This window comes from Ambystoma mexicanum, chromosome 6p, assembly GCF_040938575.1.
Source record: "Ambystoma mexicanum isolate Mex_15411 chromosome 6p, UKY_AmexF1_1, whole genome shotgun sequence".
NCBI classification, from domain to species: Eukaryota; Metazoa; Chordata; class Amphibia; order Caudata; family Ambystomatidae; genus Ambystoma; species Ambystoma mexicanum.
Genome location: NC_090935.1, coordinates 657,969,042 through 657,996,791, shown reverse-complemented (window position 1 = coordinate 657,996,791; position 27,750 = coordinate 657,969,042). Strand labels below are relative to the sequence as shown.

At 44.8% G+C, this 27,750-nt stretch overlaps 1 protein-coding gene across 2 annotated transcripts in view; it reads left to right on the top strand.

The window, feature by feature from the left end:
• The window catches only part of LOC138511696 (general transcription factor IIH subunit 2), a 1,250,606-nt gene that overhangs the window by 1,119,833 nt on the left and 103,023 nt on the right, over window positions 1–27,750 (top strand). The window contains exon 15 of one of the 2 annotated variants that reach the window (XM_069627530.1): window positions 26,413–26,452. The exons of the other annotated variant lie outside the window; for it this stretch is intronic. Coding sequence (XP_069483631.1) covers window positions 26,413–26,452 — 40 coding nt within the window. The remainder of the gene's footprint in view (window positions 1–26,412; window positions 26,453–27,750) is intronic. 2 annotated transcript variants of the gene reach the window in all.

Here is a 27,750-nt window from a genome sequence, read left to right as displayed (position 1 = left end):
GTTCTTTTGATCGGATGCTCCTCAGACTTATTCCACATTGCCCTTCCAGCCTGCCCCTCTAATGAATTTCCTATGCGATTGCAGCAAGGCTTTCTGCAGTCATAATGGCAGGAGATTGGTGCCACACGTTCTGGGAAAAAACTACAACTGAGGCTACGGGCGCAGTGCGTCCTATATATGCCATCTGGTGACGTTGACCCTCAACGGAGGCCCTCGAGGGACAACGGATCGACGCCATCGACTCAGGACGCCCTCTGCCAAAATTTCCCAAAGCAGCACAACTGTGGACATTACCTGTCATAGATGTGGAATACGTCGGATGAACATCTCATCGAAAGAACGTTACCAGATATGGTAAGTAACTTGTTCATCTCAGTACAAGTTCGTCATGATGGCACAACAAAACTCTCAAAATCTTTCCCTACATATCAAGGTGTTAAACAGGGATGTATAGTGGCGGCCACACTTTGTAATCTTTACTTGGCAGATCTCCAGTACAAATTGATAAACCTCCATATATGTCCAGCAAAAATAGGGCCAATGTCCTTTAACTGGTTAGCATACGCAGATGATCTGTTATTACTTGTTCATACTCCCTATGGCCTTCAGATTTCTCTCAATGCCTTGAGTGATTATGCTATAAGGAATAGTCTCAAGGTAAACATAGAGAAAAGCAAAATAATGGTCTTTGCGAAAAATCAAGCTAGCCAAAAATACATATATGGACACTGGATGGTGCTCCCCTAGAACAAGTGGTAACATATAAATACCTTGGCCTATACGTTGATGATAAACTCAACGAAGTCCCAATGGCTAGAACTAAAATGCAAATGTATAAAGTAGCAAATACCATAAGCAGTTTCATTGGTAGAAATATGGGTTTTTCTGTTAAGACCGTTATTCTTCTCTACACAGCAAGAATTAAACCTATATTGTTATATGTTGTCGAGGTCTGGGGACATCATTTTACACGTGAATTACGAAAGTTTGAGGCTTTTATTCTGCGTAAATTGATGCGTCTTCCTCATTGTGTTTCTGTTGAGTATATTCTGTTGGAATTTGCACTGAATAGTATTGCCACTGATGTTAATTATAGAAGCACGATGTGCTATGAAAAAAATTACACTATTGGATAATAACACGATAGCTGTACAATTCATATCTGCTTTTAAGAATACTGAAAACTGTATGAAGATGGGAACTGTTGGGAAAATTATGTCTGCACACAAAATATGGAGAGATAAATATGCAGGAAATAATACTCAGAGTAGTCAAAGGTTTAAATCATGGTTGAAAATGTTTTGCAAGGAATGCAGTTCTGCAGCAAATATAGTGCAATTGGCTACTCTTAGCAATTGTGGAAAGTACTCACAGTACCGCTGTATGTATTGTAACTCAACCCCAACGTATATTCAAGCATATCCCTGCCCAAAGATAATATGCCAGTATATCCTATTAAAATTTTATTGTTGCGAGACCTTGGAGATCAAAGGTGCAAAATTAGGTATACTGCGAGCAGTTGGTTGGTGTCGCTTATATGGCAATTTGAAACTGGAAACGCTAAAACATCTGTTAGCGGATTGTGAAAGCTTAAATGACATCAGAAAAAGTAATTTGAAATCGTATGATAATCAGTATGATTGTAATTTATCTACGTTCTGGAACCTTTTTATGGAAGGAAATTACATGAATTTTATATATTTTATTTATCTCGGGAGGATAGCTCAGCGGCAACATGCTCATCTTGGAAGCAAGATGACACGGATCAACAGTTTCGATCCCCGGGTCCGCTTTAAGAAACCTCTGGGAATTAAGCGCCTTATAAATATCATATCATATATCAAATTTTATTGGAAGTGAATTGAATTTTTAAATCCGCTTTCGGAAGATGTTGTTCCTGGCAGCGGATGCAAGTCGGTGCTTCGTCCGGAGGAAGAGAGGATCTCGTTGTGGAGGAAGACAGGAGTCCGTTGCACTGCCAGGGAAGAAACCAGCCGCAGAGTTTCTCAGGTACAAGGAGCGGTTCAGTGGTGAGTGGCTATCCGGCCACTGGGGTGCTTGGCACGGGCAGTTCGACCACAAACCGGTCTGGGGTGCGAAGAAAAGAAGGTAAACTGGTTGTGCCCACCAGTCAGGGGAAGAAGCCTCTCCAGCCGGGAGATCTTCTCTGTCACTGGGAAGTGGTGAGTCGGTTCCGCAGGGCTCCACCGGTGGTGTCGTGGTAGGTCGGCTCAGCTTCTCCCTCGTCGGATTCTCAGGTCCTGTGGCGACTTCTGAAGTTCCACTCCCCAAAGCCCTGTTTTTATGCAGCATACCCCCATTCACTCAGCCTAGCTGTCAATCAAACATGCTAAGTGGTGAGCCAGCCGGCTCACCACTTGAGCCAATCACACGAGAGTGCGACTTGAGTTACCAAGGTAACTCAGTCCAGGGTGCCTAAACCCCCTCCCACACCCCCTGTGGTACCCAGACAGAGTGGCACCACTTTTGGAGGCTTCTGTGGAGAAGCCCGCCAAAAAGTGGAACAAAGGGCTCGACTTGGGTTGGAGTCACAGAAGAGAACACAAAGTCACAGAAGAGAACACAAACGCCATTTTAGAATCGAGTCCTGTTAAAAAATACCAACCAGAGAATTAATATTAATTAAATAAACCGGCGGTATGTTCGAGGCTATGAGAATTAAATAATTAAAGTTGGTAGCCTCGAACAATGGGAAAATCCCATAGGGAAATATTCGCGGTCGAATATAAAAAGTAGTTCCCACTGCCACCAGCCAAAACTCGATCAGGGGGGACGGAGACGTGCCCCCTCGACTAACAGACCCCGGGGCAATCAAATTGCCCCGACCAGTACGTCCACAATATGATGGTTTGTACTTGTTTCTGTTAATAATTTGGGACTAGTAAAGCCAATGGCGACTTTACACTCCCTGGGAGACAGTAGTCGGTCCCAGGGTATGGAGTCTATGGTGGGGTGTCACTATGACACCCCTGTGTTACTGCACACAGGGTGCTGTGTAACACACATAGTAAAAACACGAGACCCTATGGAGTAAAGGACCCCATAGCCCATAAAACACATTACCAGTCAAAGGAATACCATAAATCATGTCCAAGAGTGGGAGAAAAAGAGTCTCACTCTTGGCAGGAGAAAAACAAAAAACTCCAGAAATCCAGCAAAGCTGCTGGGGGATTCACTAGGTTAGGAAATTCATCCTAAAGAGAGAATTCTCCCTAACACTCGTTGACGGGGAAGTGTAAACGTCCTGCAAGGGAGAGACGCGTCGACGGTCAGGCCTTCTCCAGCAGGATACAGCGGCGACGATGCAGACGAAAGCGTCCTTGGATCAAATGAAGTTCTTAGGCAAACGGGAGCACGGCGGCTCGGGTCAGCAACGGCGGTCGTCGGCAGTGGCGGACAACAGACCGGGCGCTTCTCCTTGGAGTTCCGCAGCAGTCCCTGTATCGAGTCGGCAGCCTGTCGAAGGTCTGTCTACCAGGGAGCTTAGGCAAAGATCAACTGTTGCACGATGGTCCCTCGTAGCTCGAGAAGAGGGCGCCATACCAGGTCCTCCCTGAGTCAGTCCTTGGAGGCACAGCAGCTTTCAGATTGTGAAGGAGAGCAACAGCAATTCTTCTCGTCCAGCAGGGCTCAAGGTCAAGCTTCAGTTACTCCAGTTACTCGTCGTAGTGGACTTCAGCTTCTGAACACGATTCCTAGCAGTGAGAGGTCCCCAGATATACTGTTTATCACCCATTCATTCCGCTGGGTCACACTCAAGCATCCAATCACGACTAAGGACATTCAGGCAGGCAGGCAGCCAATCAGGCACAAAGTGCATTCAGGCTATTCACTTCTCTCCAGACACTCACAACAAGTTATGTGTAGTGGGACAAGTACCGAGCCATTCAACACTCCATACTGCATTCATACCGGTTTCGGGCAGGGCTGTCCCAGTCATTGTGTCAAACACCAGATACTAGACGCCCACAACATAGAATGCGTATTCGTCACACACTCCATTCACCCAGGTCCCACCCACAGGCGTACCCACAACATACGCTCGTTGAGAAGGCTCCAGCCAGTCTGGTCGGCACTTCCCCACACTACCATATATGGAACTTCCACCCAACAGCCAGTCAGGGGGACGGGACAGAGGCAGGGATTCCCGGGACTTTGGGAAGATCAAGGTAACAGGTGATGGAAGGCAAGAGGCCATGGGGGCCATTTTGCCTCCCTCAGGAATCTACCGATTCCAATGACGGGGCCTGTGCATCCCAAAATGGAGGACGCTCAGGGCACCAGTCATTTCAGCACGGAGCTGACACAAGCCCGTACCCTGCTCTGTGGATCACACACAGGTGCCCAAAAACATACACTAGGGGCACAGGGTTGCTCCCCTACGCAAGGGTGCCATAAGGGTATCCCATGGGTCTGTTCACCAAACCAAAAGAGAGAGCTGCACCGCCAGGAGTCCCAAATGAACTCCTGCGCGGAAAACATGACAGAACACACGATAAGAAGCAGTAAAGGACAAAGATACGGAGGCCCTGTCCCTCCGATTCATTTCCAGCATCACAATTAGCTGCTCTCTCCCTCCTTTTAACGTATACCGTGTAACATAATAAAGTACACTTCACTTTTGTACTTACAGGCTCCACCGTCCTTCCCGCATCTTACCTGTGTCTCCTGCTGACCCCAGACACCACACGTCCGCATCTCGTCATCTGGCAGGGGTGGCGTCTTTCCTGACTGGGGCAGCGTTTCGCATGATCAGGGAAAAGAAGAAAGTAAATTCCTGCGAGTAAGCAGTCTGCCGGTCTACAGCATTTGACGTTGGTGCATCCCGTCGCCTCACTGCCAGCAGGCACTGCCATGTCTTACATTTAATTTATAAAAGGGAGCGGTTGGTGGCTCTGGCACTCCTAAACTGCTTTGCAGTGAGTTGCCATTGCTGTTCTTCTTTCTTACGTTTTCTCTGATGCTTTTTGATCTCCTGTTGCTGAACCGCTTCTGCTATCCTTGTACTTGCGCCTGTTTCTTCCTGCCGTGTTTTGGCTGTTGACTTGTCGGACTACTCTCCTGGTTACTGGATTACTCCCTGCTCATTGACTTAACCTTTCTTTGGAGTTCAGTGTGATCTCCTGTCCCATTTCGGTTGTCACATTGTTGAACTGATTTCCTGCTTATTTGCTTTTGCCTGCCTATTGGATTTCCACTGGATTGCCCTATTGAACTTTCTTGGATTGTATCTGCAAAGAAAGAACCAGACTTGTATCTCTGACTTCCCTGTCCATAGTTGCACCCTCGTGACATTAAGGAGTAGGCCCCAGCATATCTTGATTTTTGATTTGTGCCCTCGTGCCAGCTCCTGGATTGCATGAACTGTACATCCGCAGTCAACCAACGTCGGGTGGTTCTCCTGGTCTATGGACTTTCTGATGCTTGGTAGGAGTATACCACAGGTATAGGTTCATCATTCTTCACATACTATATCCAGGTAGGATTCAGGTATTTAGGGGAGTGGAGCGAGTGCTTGCTCTGGAAGTACGTATAGTGATTGTTTTCCCTTTTCTTCTTCCTTACAGCTTGTCCGTGCGTTCTCCTGTTTTTTCACCTGAGCCCCTGACCTGGCAGTGTTTTCTTCCTACCCACAGTCTGAGGGGGAAGGTTTCCCTAAGTAGGAGACCCACCATTCCTGCCTTACGCAGAACGTGGGTTCACAACAACGAGGAAGGCCATGATTTGTAATCATCCATTATTGCTGCATTTGTGCATGATGGACTGGTTCCAATTACTTAGACGTTGTCTTTCTTAGCCTGTACACCGACTTGTGCTGGTGAGTTTTCTGTGAAGCAATTCAATCCCATGGTCTGCAATCAGCGACAAGCACTCCCACAGTTGTTTTGCAGGTGGCTCACTGTAGGAACTGGTGGTGTCTGAAAGGTGCAAAGGATGAACAGCCCAGGTGCTTCTAGCATTTTCGTACTCTGATTACCAATTGCTGGTTTTTGCTAAACTGAGTTGGCGATGAGGAAAGATGAGTTAGTTATTACTGTAACTATGTAGCTGTGTCTTCTTACTTGTTCCCAATTGCTGTTTTTTGTTAAACTGAGTTGGAGATAAAGTTGAAGCTATATGAGTATGTTCTCACTGTAGCTTGCAAATGCAAACAGAGCAGGAAGCGACTTTCGTAAGTCTTTGCAGATGTAGTTCACCTTATGGAAGAATTGCCTTGTAGTTGTGTTCATCAATGAAGATTGCAGTCCTTAAGCTTTTTGTTGCTTTCCACTCCTGAAGAGAAAGTTGTGGAGGAGCAGGATTACCTTAGCTTCAAATATGTAAAACAAAGGTGAAATGCCAGTACCCAGACTTAACAATAAGTCTAGAATTCCTGATCCTGTAACGAAGATAGTGTGTTACCCAGACCGTGGCTGTTCCTAGAACGGAAGCAACTACAGACTTTTCAGGATTGTGCTCATGGCATCTGGCAAGTTCGATTTTCTTCCAGGATGGAATTGGTCTGGTACCTTGCTTTCTCAGCTGCTTCTTGAAATGTCCCAGCAGTACTGGCAATTGTTATTTTGATGTTCTTGAGGTGTGCCAACATCCACAACATTAATGGAAACTGGAGATGCCAGAGCTTGGCTTCTGGCCAATGCAGTTTCCCTCGTTCAGCATGCACTGGTGGTTGGAGAATGATTCCACATCAATTGACCACATGGGTGACCGTGAGGAGGCTGTCAATTCCCACAGCCATACCACAGCACGTAGCATTGAACTGGATGATGTAGGACCTACTGGGTAGAAAATAAAACCTGCTTAAAAATGTTTCTAGTGTTACTGCACTCATGGTAGTGATTGTAGAATTTGATGATGGTTTACAGGGCTCTGTTTTTTGTGATAATTTGATATTTAACTTGCCTGGTTCCTCGACAGTCTTTAAGGACATACTGGCCGATGCTTGTACCCCATTGTGCCACACAGTCATATGTAGGGAACTTCATATGAAGTCATCATCTATTGTTGCTCAACTTGATGCAGATTACCACATGATTGTTGTGATTAGTAAAACAAAGTTGAGCTCTTTTTTGCATCCCCTGAAGCGTAAATGGAGAGGCTAAAGACACGCATAATGGTGTTATGCCTGTCTTAACGTCTCCATTTACGCTACAGGGAGAATTTTCATTGTTTCTGAAGGTGGATGGTGGGGGGGGGGGTCAGAACATAAGTTACTTTTCTGCATCCTGTTTGTCTTCCGCCTTCAAAAACAACCTGGTTTTACGCTAGCATGATATTTTCGTGCTAGTGTAAAACCAATGATTTTCTGTGGAATACGGCTGTTTTTTGCACCAGCAAAAAGCATGCAGATTCCTTAGAAATCATTAACGCTGCCTGCCATTTGTGCATGGCAGGCGGAATGTATTCCATTTGAACTGTGAAGTTCAAAAGAAAGGTTATACTTCTCATTTGCAAAAGATGAACATTTTCCAGAGGGGACCTGTTTGCACGTAAGTGAAAACGTAAGCAGTCCACTCTGGGCAATTTACTCCGATGAGCAAAATGAGTTCCCGTGGGCTTTGTATGAACTGGAATGCGAAAGACTCAGTGGATTGTAAAATGTTACATCAGTAACCCAGACATATGGTGCAAAGGTGTTTTACTCACTACACTCAATCCTGTGTATGTGGGGTTTGATCAGACCTGCTTTCTTGCTTGTAAATGTAAAACTATTTCCAGGAACTAGTGGTGAGGCAGGAGGTGCGCAGGTGAGTGGGCATTTAGGTGTGGCACTCCAGTAGTGACTCAGCCTGGGGCACTGCCTCCAAGGACAGGGTGAGAGCTGGGCAGCATGAAATGTGGGCAGCTACTTGCAGATTCTGCTTGCATTCAAGGCCTCTGGATTGGCCAGCTCTTTCCCGTGGGTGCCAATATGTAAAGCAAAGTGAGCTCTAACTACAGTGTATACTTATTGCAGTAGATCTGTGGATGTACAGACTGCATGGAACTAATGATCACTCTTTGCATAAACATCTAGTTAGCTTTGTTTATTCATTATGTAGAAAGTAAGAGATTAAGCAGAATGGCTGGCGTATCAGGCAGAGAACTAGGAAAGCTAGGTGTTATATTGTACAAGATTAAACAAGAGGGTGGAGGCCCCTCTGCTGAAGACGAACAAGGTTCAAATAACCTGTTCAGTGGAATTCCTTCCACTCAGGAGGGCCTACAACAACTTTTCAGTTCACTGCCCCCTTCACAGAGAATAAATATCCATTTGGTTTCAGTCTGGTCCCACCTACAAGGGCAGTCCAGCAGTGGAATATTGTAGTTTGCAACCATCTCACTTTCAGGGTAGCTGGTGTAAAGCAACAGGGGGATATGATAGAATGTCAAGGAGTTTGGGATCAGCTTATGGGTTGAGCACCAGTTGCACAGATGCATGCAACCAGCAGGTCACAGAACGATGTATGCCATCAAAAGCATTTGGCCGAGTGATCAAGTACATTTTCAAAAGTGTTCTCTCGTCAATATGATGCACCTTCCACAAAAACATTAAATATGGTTGACACTATGAGATTTAGGTATACTAACCTAAATGTTATTAAAAAACATGGAGACAATGAAGTGTTTTATTGTGGCAATACGGTAATTATGCAATATGTAACAATTTAGGAATGGAATTGCAGGACTGTCTTTAAAAAAATAAAGTTAACACTTACTGATCTTTACCGAATAGGATATAGTTATCTTAATAAAAGAATCATCCTGATTACTTCTGGTTTGCAATTATGTGAAAAACATATAACCGTTCCTGCCTAGCACTCCCACACATACCTTTGGCACTTTTAAGAGTGGAGGAGATGATTACTGCTGCACTCTCTCTCCATCCTTTGAACTTGAAGTGAACAGAAGAAGAGGGTGGAGAGATGCCTGAGGGCAGGAGAGGAATGCAGAGTGATCTGTGCTTTCATTGAATAGAATAATTTAAATAGCTAGCTGTGCTACACAAATGTCAATTTAATTAGCGCACCTACAGAACTGCATACTGCATTGCTAATTGTATGTTCTGCTGTAATATTTGATAGAATGTTTTATGCTAATATGACCGAAGATTCCTGGCGAGAATCGGTCCCTTAGAACAAAAGATGTGGTGGCGATCTTGATGAGTGCATGGAGATGGCACTGTAGAGCTAGCATGTTGGCAGGCAAGGTCTGAGCTGAAAAAAAAGCAAAAGCCATGCTTTGTGGTAGAAGTCACATCGCATATGCTTCTGGTATGTTAGCTTCATTGGGCTACGATCCAAGGCGCACAATAAAAGGTGCTTTGGATCCAGTGTAGATCAAACTTTGTAGGCTCAGTTGGGAAGTTGTGCCAGACAATGGCTAAGCATGCAAAACATTAACCTAATCATACATGACAGTTATACATGCAGTTCATCCATCAATTGGACTGCTACCACACAAATAGGGAAAACTAGGCATTTGCGCTACAGGGAACATGCACAATCTTTACATTCCTGGCAGGATACTGTCTCAGCTATACAACATCTAGAAGATCATAGCATAGAGCTCTATGCCATAGATGACAACTTCAATGTGCTACAACAATGCTTCTACTTCCTTAGAGATGTAATTGTAGATTTGATTAGAACAATACACAATTTATTGTGAGAACCCTGTAGGTATCCTCACACCTACTCCCCTTGGATCCTCTTCTCAGGGAGCCAGGGAAAGGCCATTGCTTTTAGATCCTGACCCTGGGGTTGGAGATGCAAGGGAGGATCACCTGAGTGGAGGGTCCTTGGGGATTGGGGAGAGGATGCCCGCAGGCGAGACTTGTTGTTTCCTGTTTCCATTCCAAGATGAACCATCACCCGTATAGAGAGACCGGGAAAAGAATAATCAGAACACCTCCTTACATGGGCAGATTAGACCCACATTCCCCTTGTCTAATTGAATCAAGAAATGGTCAAAATACATCCTTCCTCTCCCCACTAAAATAAGCCATTACCAATCTTCCCCACTGACAAATACACCAACTGTATCCCATTCAGGCCCCTTAAGGCTGGGATGAGGAAGAGGGGATAGGAGTAATGCACACTTCTAGTCCATTTCACCACTATAGTACTGAGACGAGGAAGAGGCCTCTAAAGGATTATGTCCAGATAATTGGGATAATGATAGTCCGGCAAACTACTGACACCTGCAACATATTGGGAGGTTACAGGTACTGAAAAGCAGGCCCAAGCAACAGAGCACAGAGAACCTGCCTGGAGAGAAGGTGGCAGATGTGTGGCGAGGAGCAGGCTGGAGCAGGACCGGCAGAGTGGCCGCTGTGTGTTCCCCAGGGAGGAGAGTGGTACCGCGACCCCAGCGGCCCGTGGGAGGATCAAAATCCCAGCAATTGCCTGCGTTACGTCTTCCCAGCTGGAGCTGCGGAACACAGAGAACTCCTGACTGCCGCGGGCCACTGCACAAAGGTTTTCAAAAAGCGAGCACTGCTTGCTGGGACTCCTGAGGTCTATCTAGGATTAGAGAGCAGAACGGAGAACAGCAGAGCAGCCCCGCTGAGTGTGAGACAGGGAACACTCGTACCAGGGTGCTCTGGGGCGAATGTGAGACATTTAATGTTTGCGAGCAAGAAAAAAGCTCATAATAAGACGGTTTGGAACTCGAACAAAGGAATTATGAAAACGGTGCCAAGTATTGGGTGGAATACAGTGGCAAATATTAAATACTGAATTTAACAGAAGATATGGCAATCATCATCATGTGACATTGTAGCGGAAAAAGAAAAACGTCCTATGTTGAAAGGAGGGCTTTTTGCTAAAAGCATTGAAAAACAAAGTGAATACTGTCAGAGATATTTATGAACTGAATGAAAAGTGTAACAGACAAGTTGTTGAATCCAGAGGGCCTAGGTGAATGCAAGTTGTGGCAAAGCCACAAGATTGCCAACACATATAAGATGTTATGACTTGACTGCTGCTATTAAGAGCCTCACAAAGTGCCATGGGTTAGCGGTGCGCGACCCGTAGTGGGAGGACTGTGGGGTCCGACAACTGCGCCTCGATCAAGTAGCTTAACTGGAGGAAGAGCCAAGAAAAGCTCAAGGACAAAGGATGTGTGATAAGTGCTAATGTAGCTGGTTGATACAAGTCAGAAGGAGTGAAAATTGGAGGTGCCGATATTGTTGAGAAACAATAGACTTGAATCATGTGGAACTGTGTTGAACCTGGGGAAGGGAACTCTGAGAATTCCAGGATTGTGTCATATTTGGGAAAGGAACCCGTAATCCTTTTTTTTCCTTTGTGGAACTGTTTGAACTTAGGGAAGGGGAAGCTGAACCAAGCCTGAGCTGGAAGAAACTCAGAACTTTATTTTGAACACTGTTTGTCTTGGTGCTGCCATCCCTACACATTGTACGTTTCTAGTTGTGAGGGCAAGTATAGGTTTTGGACACAGACAGACTTAAGTTGAATTTACTGACACAGACGATCCTTCGTTTCTTTAGTATAGGGCAAGTTAGGCTTTAATCTATCCTGACATAAAAATAGTCATTTTTGATAAGAAAGTGAATCTGTTGTCTGTGTCTTGTTTCATGATGCCTTTACATTATCCATAAGGAAAGTCCAACAGTCATCTGCAAATCTTAAACGTGACTGCCTTTGAAGACACATTTTCCAACGGTTTTCCAGATTGGAGTTCACACTTTTAGACATTTACTATCCAAACAGGGAGTGCAATCTGACTACACAAGCAAGAAAGCAGGTCTGATCAGGCACCACATACACACGTTTTAGTGTAGTGAGTAAAAATGGTTGCACCATATGATATGGCGTTTGTAACGCGCCTATACACAAAAGTTTCCAAGCTCGACGAGGCAAGGAAGGGGGAACATAGGGAGGACGGAGACCGCAATCTTGCTAGGCCAAGTGACATTGAGATCGCACAAGTGCAGGGGCAGGGGGAGAGGAAAAGTGCCAGGGGAAAGTGGGGGGGCAGTGCTGTACAAGGGATCAAAACACTAGCAAGAAGTGCGGCCAGCTGGCGGCAGGTGCAAGGGTAAGTGCAGGTAGGGGACTGTAGGTTTACAGATACAGACCCAAGTTCAAGGATTGCCGGGAGACAGTGCGGGTGTGCAACTGGGCGGGCAGGGACCTGGGCCCAAAATCAGAGGGTAGCCAGGTGACCAGTGCAGTCTGTGCTACTGATGTAACATTTGGGTAATTTCTTTTAAGGGAATCATGAATTGAGCAAAAGCCTAGATCCCCAAAAAACAAACCAGAAAAGTATCAGCACCCCAGATGGCAGTTCCGAGTTCTATAAGCGATAAATAATGCTTTCATGGTTGTGCAGGGCTGGAATGCTGTGCTTTGGCATAACTGGCTTGGGTTTGAGGACTGTTATCAGCCCTGCCCTCCCCCTTAAAAAGTGGTGTTTAACGCTATATTGAGAACAGTTGATATCAATGACCATTAAAGGCCATGTTGTCCATCTGAAGTTGACAATTGCATGCCTGCCCCAACACCATACTATGTACTTCGTCTCAGGCTATGACTTTCCTTTAACACCGTTAACTTTTTGATTTATGAAACTTCTGAACTTGTAACGCAGCAAATGATGTATCAAGCATACAATATTACGGGATACTGCCCTGTGTAACACCAACTGCACCCAGATCCACATATACTTGCACCGAACACTGTTTTTTTATCATATGTATTAGTGTCCATTCATGCAGCTAACCTTTACATTTTACAGACGTTCATTTCACTAATGTCTGCACCGGTACACACAAATGCTGTATATTTGCTGATTTTGTTTATTGGGTAAAAATAACTTCTGATGATATGTTTGTTTGCTAATCAAGAGAATTTTAATGAGAAAACGGCTGAATTTTTTAAAACGAATGTATGCCTTGCTACAGTGTTTGTAGACCAATAGAAAGTGTCCTCATTTGGAGGAGCAGTAAAAGTATATTCATTGTTATAATTGTATACACCCTTTTGGTGAGATCCCAGTGTCATATAAAGAAACTGTGCTTTAAATTCAGGAGGTGAATCTGAAAATGGAACTGCACGATGATCCAAGTGGTTCTTGTTAATCAACTATATATTTGTAAAACGAAAATGTGGCAAAGTAGCTAACAAACCAGATATGTTCCGCCATGCCCGGCAACTCTTTCATGTCATCTTCAGGATTCAATAGAGTTTCCTGGCCAAAAGTCTCAAGTCTAGACCTTACATATATCCCTATATACTTCTCAAACAGGGACACTAGGAGATACATTCTTGGCTCTTATATCAATGATAGTGTGCGTGTACCTGATTTGCATGGTAGGCCCACTATATGTTCTGTATTGTTTCCCCCAGAACCGACCCAAATCAAGTGGGTGAATGTGCATGGTTGCATGGACTCTAACCTGCACATCCCTCTTGTGAAGTGAATGTGGGTAGGCTGATGTCAAATTAACCAGCATGATGTTTTGCTGCTGGTCTCAAAAATGTTAGTGATTGTACAAATCCAAAAAAAATGATGAGGCTCATCCACAGCAAAAAATAAAACTAAGCTTTAGTCCCAAAAACTATTTCCCAACCTATGCCACAGAACTGGCTTCTAGTCCCAAAATGCTAGTGGTTTATGGAAATATTGAATTCTTCAGTTCTGGGAAAGTCTCTGTTAGTGTGTGTCATACAGCTATATCTGGATGTTTCTTCTTGATCTCCTTCATTATTTCTCCCCACCATCTCTTGCCTTTTGTCTTTGTAGTTCAGGATAAAACATGTCCTTTTTTTGGGTACAGGGGAATAACCATCTGAATCTGAATCTGGTTTCAGGTTGTCAATTGAAACCTAGTGTGTTACTTTTTTGTGGAGCAGCGCTGGAAGGACTACTTCTTGCACACACAAACTTGGTAACCTGCACTAGTTGCCTGTACGTAAGGCCAAAAGTGTGTGCATTATGCAGTTTCTCAAAAACCCAGATACCCTAGTTAAAAATGTTCTTTTTAGCCAGGAGCTCTTTTTCCACCTTCAAGGAATCTCTCAGTAGTGTGTGACTAGCAATTGCTCTAACCTCGTAAGAGACCTGGATGTGTTGTACAAGTCAGGCATGTAGATTGGCTTGCCAAACAGTGTTTCAAATCGTGGTTTCATCACTTTGTGATTGCCGTGGTACATTGTTTATACCTCTCATTACTAAAGGCAAGTGATCCACCCAGTTACCCCCTGAGGAAAGAGTGCACGAAATGCCATCTCAGGAAATGTTCCCCTCTATTTCAGATCAGTCCCTATTACTTTGAATGGCAGGATAAACCAAGGATTGGATGATGCTCCTTCCCATAAGTGGATGCTATTTTTAGACACAAGTCAAATTTGGCTTTCTTATCAACAAGATCTATAGGTTCAGTTAAAAAGTCCCATATTTGAAATGCGTCGGATCTAGTATACACGTATTCAACCTCAAGCTGTTTCAGTTGATTTTCATGGGAGCACATTTTATTTTGGGTTATTATCACCATATCAGACTCATTAGTGATGCAAACATCTTGCCTATATATCTTACATGTCTCTCACAGTGTAGCATAGCTGGACACAGAGGGTTCATTCTCATCTAAGAAATGCGAGATTTCATCGGCAAGTGCATTTTTAAATACCAAGTGCATGCAGTAGTTGGATTTAAAACACCAAGTGCATAACAAGTACATAACAAAGGGTGATGCAGATGAAAAGTAAAAGCAAGTATTACAGGCAAATGGTTCTAAGGAAATCTGACCACCAGTCAGCACAATTTTAGCCGCAAAATAGGCAGTTCAAGAGTAAAAATATCTTCTCTGTAAGGCATATTCAAATATGCATGAACTGCGAAATTGGGTGCCGGAATATGTGCTATAGGTAACCATTGTCCACAATACCTAATTTAGAATCATTTGAAAATCCCCAGATTCCTGTGCCAGACTTGCCCACTACTTTGGGCTTTGGACTGTATATTTTCAAGCACATCTGAACTGACTGGCCCTTAGATGATTTAGCAAAACACTGTATTCCCCCTATGGCCTCTCTCATTCTTATTTCCCAACCTCTAGCCCTTCCCTCTCAAATCTTTGGTAAAAATAACTGCCACATAATCAAAGGATTCTGCCCCAGTGATCTTTTCTTTTTTTATTCCAAAAGGTGGGACTATTGTTATTATTACACTGTGCTGCTGAATACACCATTGTTGTTGACTTTAAAACTTTAACTAAAAGGTAGAGTTCCCCCATTAATGCTCAGCAGGCATCTATGGGCCTTTGCAAAGATCAAAGGGCCTGACCAAGCAACACTGTCAACAGCATATGCCAACAGTGCAATCAATTTAGAGCCAAAGCAAGAAACATCTGCTTCACAGCCATTAAGGTGCTTGATTAAATCATGAATATATAAAGAAAACAACAAAGGGGCCAGCAGGCAGCCGTGCCATACGCCGCTTTCTATGGGAAACAGCGGGGTAAATGTAATGGTAATTGTTTATTTATAACGCGCTTAATACCCAGAGGTTTCTAAGCGCGGACCCGGGGATCGGACCTGTGTTGCTCAGCATCGTCTTGCTTCCAAGGCGAGCGCGTTCCCCCTGAGATATCCTCCCGAATTTAACGGGTTGTAATTGTAATTGGGTGCAATGTCCAAGCGGGGCTGAGCACACATATGCCTCCTTGTCTTTGTGTACATGAAATAATAGTTGGACCAATTCTTCTGGGCAAAATTATTTTCCTACAAATAAGATCCCAAAAAGCCTAAAATCCCAAAGGCTTAATATCAGTCAGAATATTAGTATACCAATTTTCAAACATGTGATGTAGAAACATTTTAAAGTTGTCTTAGTAAGAGGTATTCTTCAAGAAAAAGAATTTCACAAAGTTCTGTATTCTTCACATGTTCTGGGTTAATGGGAAGCCCAACACGTTTTGAATTAAAACGCTCTTCGTCAGGGGCACTTTACTGTGAAGTTAGCTAAATAAAGGAAAACATTGATGTAATCATTTGAAAATGCTATATACAAATATTTTGAATTACACAAGATCACCTTAAGCTTCATCAGTCAGCAAAGTCTTGAAGAATACCTATTTGAACATTTATCTTATTAAGACAACTTTAACATTTCTTTACATCACTTTTTTGAAAATGTATACAGTAATATTCTGGCTGATATTAGGCCTTTTACAGTGTGTAGGGGACGGGAGTTCCCACATTTCTGGGATCTTATTTTTTAGTATAGCATATATGTACGGTCCATGTGCCAGACCCGGGTCTTCTCTCCGGCACCTTAAGTTTCATGTCTAGTTAGTTCAACTCATACAACCAATTAGATGGAATCCATCAGTACAATATCCCAAGGAGTGTGTCGTCAACTATTTTTTTTTCAATTCATTTCCCTCAGCAATTGCCACTAATTATTCCTATTGACTTTGTCAAAGGCAGTGCTGTGGTCCAATAATGCCAGATAGATTTTTTCTTTTTTTCAGATAGATTAAATTATCTAGGATTAAATACAAGTTTAAGGATTGTTCACTTGTTCCAAGGCCAGACCTGAATCCTAACTGTGTATCAGATCAAATGTGTTTTGCCAACCCAGTTCTGTAAACTAGCAAGCAATACCCTGACAAAAACCTCACTTTTGTAGTCCAAAAGAAATTGGTTTATACGCAGCTAGGGAGTAGTACACATTTCGCTTTTTAAAATAGGGGAACAAAATGTTTCATTTCCATGTGCTAAGGATACTATTGATACTATTGTTAAACACTATGGGTAGAAACGGTGGCCAAAGATCTTCCATGAATCTTTATAAATCCACTGTTAGGGCAACTGGCCTGGGCTTTTGCCTAGTGCCAGCTTGTGGAGAGCATACAAAATCTCCATAGGCGTAAACCTGACTCTTAACCCTTGTATAACAGGTTAACCTTAATTAATATTATCTCCCTGTGAGCTATACAAACCGTAAGGTGTTCCGTTCTGGCGGCATCGAAAACATTTACCTTCAGTTCAAATCACTTTTCAATGTTGGCATCCTATTAGCAAGTTCCCAAAACGTCTTCAAATTAGGGTTGGCTGCAGCATTAGTCGATTCCTTCCATGCTTCCTCTTCTAATTCTTATTTCTGCTCCAGCATCGTCCTTTTATATTCTGCCCAAACTTTAACAATATCAGTTTCTTTTGCTAGTGGGGGGATTTTCATACTGCCAGAAGAGCCGACTTGACCGCCTTACATTTATCATTGCACCAGCTTGTCCTATTGATAATCTTAAAGTGATTTCTGGCTTTGGTAAAACTGCTGGAAATGGCTGGCATCTGGGCACAATATGCTTTGGAACACACTGCCATCCGTCCTACGGGCCATGCCCTCATATTGGGTTTCCAAAGAGTCCTTTAAACTTGGCAGTTTGTGTAATTTGTCCTGTATGTTTTCTTCTTACCTCACCCAGCTATCTCTTAAGCATTCTAAGCACTGTGAGTAACATGTATGTTTCAGCACCTCAATGCCTTTGGGCTTAGCACACTTTATAAATTTTAAATAAAATGACAAAGGGGCTTATGGAGTGCAATTATCCCTATATACACACAGACGCAAAATAGATGCAGCTTATTTCAGCAGGTATCATATAAACAAATTGCACAGGCTAACAAACAGTAGGAGAGATCAGAGGCCTGACACCAAAAGACTGGGCCAGAACGCAACTGAAGAAGCCATTGTTCCAAGAGCGTAATCAAGGTTGCTGTTAATGGAAAACCAACTCAGCTATGTGGGCTTGTGCCTTTGTTGGTTAAATGCATAGCATCAGCATAACATTTGCTTTGTTCTTGAACACAATTTATAATCAGGGAATAGCATTGAATAATGGAGATGCAACTCGAGAGCTTTGTGAAAATCATTGAAGATTGCACTGATGGACTGTAATCTGGAAAAATCGGGAGCTTGGATGATTGGTAGTGAAGATTGCCATCTCTTGGGCTAGCCAAAGGATGAGGTCTCTAGATAGACAGTTGAAGTATCTGTCAATGATGGGATGTGACATTAAGCTGGGCACACTGCGGATCACATTTTCATTTTCAAATATTTTGTGTTCAGCTTCAGACATCCTGAAACATAGCTGTTCAAGCTTCTTGCTAGAGGACTTTGCTTTCGCAGTCCAGGCATCTGATGTTTGATCGATGTTTCCAGTGACTTGCTGCAACTCTTGCATCATAGCAAGACGGTCCTCATAGTTGGCTCCTCCGAGCGCGCATCTGCTCCATATTTCACCTCTGTGCTCTTCCCCCGATGTTGTGCTTTTTTAGTGACAGTATGCAAACTTGGACTGTCTTTTGTAGAATCCTTCTTTCCCGGCAATAGCTACTGTCAGGAGTATAGTATCGCTTATCGCATCAGCTGCTAGCAACAGGCACAGATTAGGAGTGCTTCCTGGGGGCCTTAAGCACTAAGTGTATAGACAACCGCTAAAACTGGCTGGCTGTAGGTTCACTGTATATGTATGTATATATATATATATATATATATATATATACCAAAGTCCAGCTTCCGCAGACTCATCAACCCAGATGCCAGGGATCCATAATGCGAACCAGCCTAGCTGAGTCAAACAGCCAAACAAGCTTTTGAAAAGAACTCGCACCATCATTTTGAATGTTGTATTACCTAGACACAGCTGTATAATGTAAGCCTCAGTGCCTGCTGAGTCTAAGATCCAGCCTTGTCCAAAGAAATTACGGTAGGTGCACAGGGCCTCAGAGAACAAGGGACTGGGCAGAAGATGCAGACTCACCAGGCTTAATAGAGAAGTAGTGGTGTTGACAAGCTAGAAATAACATCCCTCTACCAGCTGAAGCTGTTTATCCGCGGTATCATGCACAGCAACCACCTAACTCATGCCAGAGTGCAGCTCTATGTACACAGGACCGGTATAGGTTGCAGGTAGCCATAGCAGAAGGCATCCACCAAGCAACGTGAAAGTTCTCGCTTGCAGAGCAGCAAATCTTCTGGTGTTCATACCAGGCCAGCTATTCAGCAGTATTAACTCTGAGAGATGTGGAAGCAGGATAGCACAGAGCTACATGTGACTCACCTAGCGCCCACCCTACTTGGCTTCTCCACAGCAATCCCTCCCCTCTTTTCAAATGTAAACGTCTTTAGGGCCTTGAAAACTCCACAGGTCCCAAGTCTACAGTTACTAATTTCCCCTTTCCGAAGAGAACTCGATTGGCTTCTTGCAAGAAAACTCATCCATTTAAAACTAGGTCATACTTGACCTATATATTCTCTTTACTACTACTACCTCATACCTGACTGCCACGAGTCAACCATACTTCCCTACCAATGCCTTACGAGCCTGCCAACGTTGACTCTGGGAGTACCGACTTCCAGACACATCGGCTGAGGTGACAAAAGATTGGATCTGCCCATCAAACAATGGCCAATCCTCTCCTTTACTTCAGTTCAGGCAATTTAACCAAGCATGACTCCCACTGTGCTATGCCTACCGCTTGACATTGCCTGGTGCCTTCGTGTGGTGTGCACTATACAAGCTGTTTAATGTTCTTGTGTAAATTATAGGCTCTTTTGCCATGTCCAAGATGTATAAAATATTGTATGTATTTCAATCTATATTTGTGTGAATCCATGACAACTATGGCCACTCACTGAACACTTGAAAAGATAATTTACTACCATAGTATCGAACTATCCAATAGTAAATGAACCGTAAAGAACAAGTACATAATGTTGATCCAGGAGCAGACCTCCTTATTAGACTCCCTTCTATTCCCTTTAGATTAGATGCCTCCCCTCTACTCGAGTAGGTTAAGGCAGTGGGAATTAGCTGTGGAACATTATTGTAAATGGAAGCATGGAATACATAAGGGTTAAAGACTTGTAACTAGGTATCCACTTGTCAGTCAATAATAGTTTACATATCCTTGACAGTGAAAATATATATATATATATATGTATATATATATATATATATATATATATATATATATATATATATATATATATATATATATATATATATATATATATATATATATATATATATATTGGAATCTGCTTAGATCACTCGCTGTGCATAGACCGACATCTAGTGGAAGCTGCAGAGTATTAGTTTTTTTTTTTCTAAACTCGAAAATGGTCATCGACACAGGGCGTGCCAGTAATACTATCCCTAGTGTGACGTCCACTGTACCCATGATCCCTCACGCGTGTATGACCCCGAGATTGTTTTTTTCCGCCATACTTTTCGGAAGAATTGCAGAGCTCCCTGGCTTTCATCCATATTTTGCTAAAAATCATATAATTTACCCGTTTCTTCCACTCCCACATCGAGACATCGAAGTTCGAAGATCGACGCCGGTCCGGAGAAGAAACAACCGTCAAGAGCTGCACAACGGAATTTGGGTCTAGGAAGTCCTCTGGCCTCGGCCCGGGCCTTGGAAGGCCTCTGGCCTCGGCCCTGCAAGTAGGGAGAGTGGGGGGTAGAAACATACTGTACACTCTTATTTTTCCTACACACACTAGCCCGCTGCCACAGGGTGCTTATGGAGGGTACCGCTTTTAAATTTTGCCCCAAGTGCAACCGCATGTATCCTTGGGTTGACAAACATGCCACCTGTATCCTCTGCTTGCCGAGGGATCACCCCGAGGCGAACTGCAGAGCGTGTAGCCGGTCCAAGGCTAAAACGCTAAAGGACCGCTCAACCAAACGTTGGGCCCACCACGCCAGCCAACTCGAGGCCATGGAAGCGGAGGGCGCCTTCAGTGATGGCAGCGACGCCGTACTTTCGGACGGCGAGGGCAAGGAGGTGTCGAAAGACGCCCAAGCGCAAGTCCCCGACCTCGGAAGATTGTCCGGCAGGGCAGTTATGGGGAGCACACCGGGCGACACGAGCGCTACCCACACCACTTCTACACCTAAACACTCGAAGTCCAACCGAGACTCGACACGTGTGTCGAGTTCTCGGAAAGAGGCACGAAGAGAGCAGTCCACCGAATCGGTGTCCTCTGGGTGTTCTCGATCACGATCGCCGCACCACACGAGGCAACCGTCCACAGTTGCCAACGGTGCCTCACTCACCAAAGTCATGGAGGTACGCTCGTCGGAAGACGAAACTGACCGCCAGATCCAGGCCACACACCAGGAGTCTGCTCAGGCAGACCGTTCGGCGGCTGCTTCCGAGTCCAGACGTCCTCACTCGAAGGAAAGAGACACTACCCCCAAATCTCAACGCCAAGCGTCGAAAAGCTCAGAGAAGGTGAAAACATCAGGGAAACACTCTTCTACTCATGGGGAAGGGGGTAAAAGCAGAAGAAACCATCTCACCCTTCTTCTGCACCACATATACATAAAAACAGTTCTAAGTCTTCAGATAAGCATCAATCCAAGACCCCTGTACAGGCCCATAGGTCCAGACAAGGAATAGAAGGGGAACCCTCTCAAGAAATGGTCATTCCCAGCTCCAAAAAATGGACCAGTGAGGATATAGACAGGTTTATGACTAGAATGTCCTCCCTAGCAGACTTCTACTCCAAGAACCCAGAGCACTTCCTCACCTATACCCCTGACGGTGCTACTCCTTCAGGATCTAGGGACCCGCAGTCCCCTGGTAAGAAACCTCGGTTTGAGACTCCAACGCAAGGTCTGACTTCAGACCCTTTTTTAAATCCAGCCTTACACCCAGTATAGTGAGGATCCACAACAGGATGAGGATCCAGACTTGGTAACGTTGAACGACCAAACTGGGGTGGACTATTATGGGGACGACGAGAACCAGGATGAGGAGGAAGATGACGCAGAAGTCTATAGAATAGACTCCCCTGTTGGCAAAGAACCTCAGGTTACTGACTCTCCAGTCGACAACCAGCCCCTCCTAAATGAGGTCTTGACTAGAGCGGCAGAGCACTTCCGCATAGACACTCAGGAAGCACAGGAGGAGAGGGACTTTGCTGTGGAACTAGTGGGAGAAAAGAAACCCATTGCCCAAGCCATTCCAATTCTCAAGTCATCCAACGGAGAATTGATCCTTCCCTTCTCACGCCTAACCTCACCAGGGCAGTAAACCCCAGAATCGAGAAATTGTTCAGGGCAGCCCAATCAGACCCGCTTTACATAAGGGGTCAACTGAAGCCTGACTCCTTGGTAGTTACTAACACCCGGAAGAGGGCAGGGACACCTCAATCATCTGAGGCCCCCCTAAACAAGGAGAGCAAGAAAATTTACGGGTTGGGAAGGAAGGTATCCTCCACTTCCGCTTACCAGGCAAGGATTGTCAACACCACCACTCTGCTGGCAAGTTACAATTGCCACCAGTGGGAGCAGGTAGCTGCCCTCATTGTCTCTGCACCGGAACCACTAAAGGGCCAGTTGGCCCCGGTCGCGTCGGAGGGGAGAGCCGTGTCCGGTTTCATCCTTAAGGCAACCTTTGATGCCGCAGATAACGCGGGCAGGGTAATAGCAGAGAGCACTGTCATTAAGAGACATGCTTGGTTAAGACAGTCTGGGTTTAAACCCGAGACACAAGCATCCTTATTCGACACGCCGGTGGAACCTAATCTACTGTTTGGCAAAGCAGTAGAGGACGCATTAAAAACTGCCAAAGACGACTATGATACTCTGAAATCCCTGGGACAGTTGACCAACAAGCCCCCTAATCAAAGAGGCAATGGTAATTTTCGTCACCCACGCGGCCAAAATTCACAAAGGGGCTACAATTATACACAGGGGCAGGGTACATCATGGGGTAACAACCAGCAGACTTTCCAAAGTTACGGCAGAGGAAACAAGAGGGGCCGTGGTAGAGGTAGAGGGAGCCCCAGCAGAGGCGGCACACCTCCCGCAAAACAGCGACGCAGCGCTCAGGGTCCCTTCTCACGCATCCCCAGTAGGGGGATGCATTTCCAACTTCACCCAAGCTTGGGAATGGATCACATCAGACAGATGGGTGCTGTCCACAGTGTCTGCAGGATACTGCATAGAACTGCTCAGCGTCCCCGAAACCACCCACCATGTCAAAAGATACATTCCTTGGACCACCCGAAGATCCTCCTCGAGGAGATTGTCAATCTTCTAGCAAAGGACGCAATAGAACTCGCCCCGGGCAAACAGGTAAACAGTGGTATTTATTCAACTTACTTCCTTGTGCCGAAGAAAGATTTGACTTTGCACCCAGTATTAGACTTACGCACTGCAAACAAGTATGTCAAGCCCCAAAAGTTTTGCACGACTACTCTCAGAGTTAATCCCCCTCCTAAAGAAGGGGGATTACATGGCAACATTGGATATGAAAGATGCCTATTTTCATATTTCCATGTTCCCAGCGCACAGAAGATTCTTGCCCTTCAAGGTGGACAGTCAGCACTACCAGTTCAAGGTGCTGCCCTTCGGTATAGCCTCGGCTCCAAGGGTATTCACCAAGGCACTGGCACTGGCGGTGGCGGTGGCACACCTACGCAGGGAGGCAATCCCAGTGTACCCTTACCTGGACGACTGGCTTATCACGGGGAGACCCCAGGAATTTGCAGGTCAAACATTCAAAGAACGATTGACCTCCTCTTCGAATTGGGTTTCTCCGTAAACGAGAAAAAATCATTTCTGGTGCCAAGCACCTCCAAACAGTTCCTAGGAGCTGTCTTAAACACCCAAGAGGGGTTGGCCTTTCCATAAGAGGAAAGAATTCGGAATCTACTACTACAAATTCCTCTATACCAGCCCGGTCACCAGATAAGTGTGCGCAAAGCGATGCGTTTGCTAGGCATGATGGTGTCATGTATTTACCTGGTCTCCCCCCCCCCCGTGTGCCTCCGCATGCGACCCATGCAAAAATGGTTGGCGAAACAGTGGTCTCAGGCAAGTGGTCAGTGGGACGATCTAGTGGTTGTTTCGCCAACACAGGTACAAAGTCTTCACTGGTGGACAAGAGAGAACCTGTCAAAGGGGAAACCCTTTTACGATCCAGAGGTACAGGCTGTAGTCGCAACAGATGCAAACCTCCTTCACCACACAGCTCAGGGTCTCTGGTCTCACACAGTAGCCAAGAATCATATCAATCTGCTAGAGCTTCTGGCAGTATTCAGAGCGCTTCAAACGTTTGAGCCCCACCTGTTGAACCGGTCAGTGCAGAGCCTGACAGACAGCACAACAGGAATGTTTTACCTAAACAAACTGGGAGGGACTTGTTCGCCAAATCTGTCCAAACTTGCCCAGAAAATTTGGATATGGGCACTCAGATGGAACATTTACCTGTCATCTCAACATGTTCCAGGGGATCTCAATTCACTAGCGGATGCTTTGAGCAGAGATCCCCTCCCAGTAGAACACGAATGATGTCTACCTCCCCGTAGAACACAAATGATGTCTACTCAGAGAAGTCGTATAAACATCTTCTCACAGTGGGGTTTCCCCACTACAGACCTATTTTCCACAAATGAAAACGGGCAATGCGCAGGATTCGCATCCAGGTTCCCTCAGCCAGAATACAATGGGAACGCCCTGTTGAGGAACTGGTCAGGAATGTTTGCCTACGCTTTTCCACCAACCCCTCTCATGAGGAAGGTGGTCAACAAGATGCACAGGGAATCGATGACGCTCATCCTAGTTGCTCCCATGTGGGCGAGGCAACCGTGGTTCCCACACCTACGCAGACTAGCGGTGTACAAACCCATCCGACTCCCGTGCTGGTACAACCTACTGTCCCAGCAACAAGGTTAAACAGTGCATCCTCAACACAGCTCAATGAACCTGGCAGCATGGCTCCTGAAGTCATAGTTTGGACATCTCAACTTACCACAGAGATGTATGGACATCCTAAAAGAATCTAGGAAACCTAACATGAGGCACTGTTACTTTGATAAATGGAAAGTATTTGTTATCTGGTGCCAGAATAAGCAAATCAACCCGGTTGATTGCACTCCTTCCAATATTGTCACATACATGCTCCACCTGCTGGATGCAGGGTTGGTATTTAACTCACTCAAGGTACACCTGGCAGCGCTGGCAGCCTACACCACCTCCCACAGCAAGGTGTTGTGGTGGAAGGTACCAGTGGTTAAATCCTTCATAGAAGGGGTTAAGAGACTCCACCCTCCAATTTCAAACCCACCACCTGGATGGGACCTTAATGTGGTGCTTGCTAAGCTCATGGGCCCACCCTTTGAACCCATGCATAAAGCCAGTCTCAAACACCTGACCTATAAAACTGCCTTCTTAGTAGCCATTACATCCATAAGAAGGGTCAGTGAAATTCAGGCTCTGTCAGTGTAGGATCCTTTCTTTACTGTTTATAAAGATAAACTGGTTCTACGAACACACCCTAGGTTCTCACCTAAATTCATTTCTAAATTCCACGTTAACCAGTCCATTGAGCTTCCGGCCTTCTCCCAAGAACCCAAAAGCTCTGCTGAGGTGAAACTACACACTCTAGATGTGCGAAGAGCGGTCCTCTACTATGTAGACAAGACCAGGCCGCCAAGGAAAACAGACCAACTGTTCGTTTCCGTAGCTACAGGCAGAGAAGGAAATCCCGTCTCTAAAGGTGCCAAGTGGATAATTAATTGTGTCTAGCTATGTTACTCTCTTTCTGAAAAGACTCTGCCTTTTACGCCAAGAGCCCACTCTACAAGAGGCATTGGGGCCACTCTGGCTTCCATTGCAAATGTACCCCTGGACACCATTTGCTAAGCAGCTACATTGAGCTCTATTCACACTTTTACTCAGCACTACTGCATTGACACTCATTCCGAGACAGATACTCAATTGGGACAAGCAGTTCTAAGACATTTATTTGCTCATGACCCTTCTCACATCCTTATTCTAACACTGCTCGCTAATCTATGCACAGCATGTGATCTAAGCAGATTCCACAAGCCTCAGAAGGGGGATACATTACTCACCGTAATTGTATTTCTGATGCTTGTATATGCTTAGATTCACATGCGACTCACCCTTCCTCCCCTCTGAAAGAAGGCGCATGGATGCATGTAGTCTCTATCTATCTGCTTGGATCTCTGTACTCCCGCTACTCCTCATGCTACCTCATGTCAGAAAAAAATACAATCTGAGGGTCCTACACGCGTGAGGGATTATGGGTACAGTGGACGTCACACTGGGGATAGTATTACTGGCACGCCCTGTGTCGACGCCCTTTTTTCGAGTTTCGAAAAAACCAACTGTAATACTCCGCAGCTTCCACTAGATGTCGGCCTATGCACAGCATGTGAATCTAAGCAGATACAAGCATCAGAAATACGATTACGGTGAGTAATGTATATATACACATACATGCAGAATAGGTGATTAAACATGTTTTCATGTTTTTTTAACTCAGATATTGTGTGTGTGTAAAATCTGAAAAAACACTGAAATTAAATGTTTATTTTGTTTCCTAGTTTTTGTGAAGGCTGTCAAGGCGAACTGAAAGATCAGACTGTAAGTTAAATGTTGTTTATAAATGTTGCATTCATTTTGATGTATGGAGCTGTGATGACAGAAGGCAAAGTTTAGATTATATAAAGTTGTTAATGGACATTTCTCAATATAAAGGTACTTTATTCTGAGCCAGCAACACAAAAGAGGCGATGGCTGGAAGGTTTTCAATTAATCTTCACCTCTAGCATTGCTCTGGGCAACCCTACAGACCAGTTATTTGCCTGCCAAGCCAATACAGAAAGGGGAAAGACTGTATGCAAATCAGGGTTGGTCCCGCCCCAAAAGGAGCAGTCCATTCCGAACTGTTTGGTCCCATGCATTCTGCACCAGACCACAAGCAACCCCAGACATGTTTCAGCTTATTGGGCGTCATCAGTGAGGTGTAGCTTGGCTCTCTAGGCCCAGCAGGCATGGGCCCATGTCTGGGCATGCCCTTCCCACTCTGAGTGACTACAGCAACACAAAAGAGGTGATGGTTGGAAGGTTTTGAATTAATCTTAACCTCTGGCATTGCTCTGGCAACCACCCAGACCATCGTGCTTTGCCTGCAAAGCCAATACAGAAAGGGGAACGGCCGTATACAAATCAGGCTTGGTCCCACCCCAAAAGGGGTAGTCCATTGCAAACTGTTTGGTCACAACCATTCCACACAAGATCACAAACACCATGTTTCTGCTCATTGGGTGTCATCGGGGAGGTGTAGCTGGGTCTCTAGGCCCAGCAGGCATGGAGCCCACATCAGGTTGCATATTGGTCTGTAGATGTTGGGGTCTAACACAGTTTCTGTTTCCTTTTTTATCAGTGGCTTGATGTATGTTGATTTGTAGGACACTGGTACTATTCCTGTGTTTGGGGATAGGTACATTAGGTGCCGGAAGTGTGACTCAGGGGTACTGTGGGAGAGGATTTATTTGAAGATGTCTGGGGGGCAAGGGTCCCTGCAAGGTTGGGGTCTTTTATTAGTGTGAAGAATGTTTCTTCGTCTATTGGTTCAAAGCGGTCAAGTCTTGCTCCGGTATTGCCAGTTGTCTGCGATTCAGTGGTTGTGTTTATATTTGCGCGGTTGGTGTTGATCGTCTGTTGGATTGTTACAGTGTTTGATTTAAAGGGGTTGGTGATGTTGTTGCATAGAGCTTGTGTTGGGGTGGCACCTTTGTTGCAGGTTGTATGTTTTTGTTTATCTTTTTGATGATTCTGAAGAGTTATGTTTGTGGGTTTGGTTGCCAATTGGATTCTTGTAGCATAGTTTATTTCCTTTGCTTTGAGGACAGTCGATTTGTATAATCGGAGTTGTCTTT